Source organism: Eurypyga helias, unplaced genomic scaffold (assembly GCF_000690775.1).
Source record: "Eurypyga helias isolate BGI_N326 unplaced genomic scaffold, ASM69077v1 scaffold29143, whole genome shotgun sequence".
Lineage (NCBI taxonomy): Eukaryota > Metazoa > Chordata > Aves > Eurypygiformes > Eurypygidae > Eurypyga > Eurypyga helias.
This window is the reverse complement of record NW_010239671.1, coordinates 1-615: the sequence shown is the minus strand read 5'-3', so window position 1 is coordinate 615 and position 615 is coordinate 1. Positions and strand designations below refer to the sequence as shown.

The following is a 615-nucleotide window of genomic DNA, read 5'->3' as shown; positions in this document are numbered from 1 at the left end:
CGGCTCCACCAATGTCCATAGGTGCAATATCCACGATGGGCAGGCGCGAGGTCTTCTGCGACCGGTACTCGATGACTGTCCTCCCCCACTTGCCAGTGTGTTTCTGAGGAGAAAACCGGGCGGACGGACGGCGTGAGACACCCCTGAGCCCTCCGACCCAACAGCAGCCTCGGGGGCTGAACCCCCGCTCGCCCGCGGCCTTACCATGCAGCCGTCCTCCAGGACGCTGTAGGTGAAGCGGCTGGTGTCCTCGTCGTTGGAGCCCTGGATGAGGATGGCTTTCTTCAGGTGGCCCGTCTCCTCGTCCATGTAGGCGATGCTGTTCTTGCAGTGGTAGGTGACGTTCTGGGAGCCCTCGGTGGACAGGAGGCGGAGGAAGGTCATCTGGATGTTGGCGGTGTTGGGAGCCAGGTCTTCAGCGCCGTAGCTAAACTGGAGGGAAGAGGCGAGACGTTGAAGCTTGAGCGTGTCGCGAGGACCCTGTTTTCAGCCGCCTCCTGCAGGCACTTCCCAGCTTCGCGTTCCTAAATGGCCACAACAATCCAAGCCCAGCTGGCCTGACCCCAGCAGAACCCTCGAGGAGGGCCGGATCTCCGTGTAACGCCTCCGGCGCAG

General features: G+C 62.6%; 1 protein-coding gene across 1 annotated transcript; it reads right to left on the bottom strand.

The window, feature by feature from the left end:
- Positions 1-9: 9 nt before the first annotated feature.
- Positions 10-432, bottom strand: LOC104503726 (collagen alpha-1(II) chain-like; the record flags this gene model as incomplete). The annotated part of the gene is made up of 2 exons (XM_010148240.1): positions 10-103; positions 205-432. Coding segments are annotated over 2 exons (322 nt in total), but the record flags the coding sequence as incomplete, so codon positions are not given.
- Positions 433-615: the final 183 nt, after the last annotated feature.